A 369-nucleotide genomic window follows, 5' to 3' on the forward strand; every position below is an offset into this window, starting at 1 on the left:
TACCCCGACGCCGCGCAGCGCCGGTTGTTCGTGCTACCAGGCTTGTGCCCTTACAGGTGTGACCCCCGCCCGGCCCCCCATCCCCGTCACCATCCCGCAAGTGGGAGTCGTGAACCCCATCCTGGCCAGCCCCCCGGCACTGGGCCTCATGGAGGTCAAGAAGGAGAAGGAGGAGGAGGAGGTCTTCCAGGAGTCGGAGCGGCCGGAGATGCTGAGCGAGCAGGAGCACATGAGCATATCTGGCAGCAGCGCGCGGCACATGGTGATGCAGAAGCTGCTCCGCAAGCAGGAGGTGAGAACCTCGGGGGTCGTCCAGCGTCGTTACAGCAGAGCGGCCCGGCCGATGGGCTTGAAGGCGCGGGGCTGGAG

The 369-nt window shown here is 66.9% G+C and overlaps 1 protein-coding gene across 1 annotated transcript in view; it reads left to right on the forward strand.

Moving 5' to 3' along the window:
• The window catches only part of LOC104277385 (poly(U)-binding-splicing factor PUF60-like), a gene marked incomplete at its 5' end in the record, with an annotated part of 3,337 nt that overhangs the window by 1,473 nt on the left and 1,495 nt on the right, over positions 1-369 (forward strand). Inside the window, one exon of the mRNA XM_009874007.1 lies at positions 57-292. Coding sequence (XP_009872309.1) covers positions 57-292 — 236 coding nt within the window. The remainder of the gene's footprint in view (positions 1-56; positions 293-369) is intronic.

Source organism: Apaloderma vittatum, unplaced genomic scaffold (assembly GCF_000703405.1).
Source record: "Apaloderma vittatum isolate BGI_N311 unplaced genomic scaffold, ASM70340v1 scaffold25187, whole genome shotgun sequence".
In the NCBI taxonomy this organism is placed as follows: Eukaryota; Metazoa; Chordata; class Aves; order Trogoniformes; family Trogonidae; genus Apaloderma; species Apaloderma vittatum.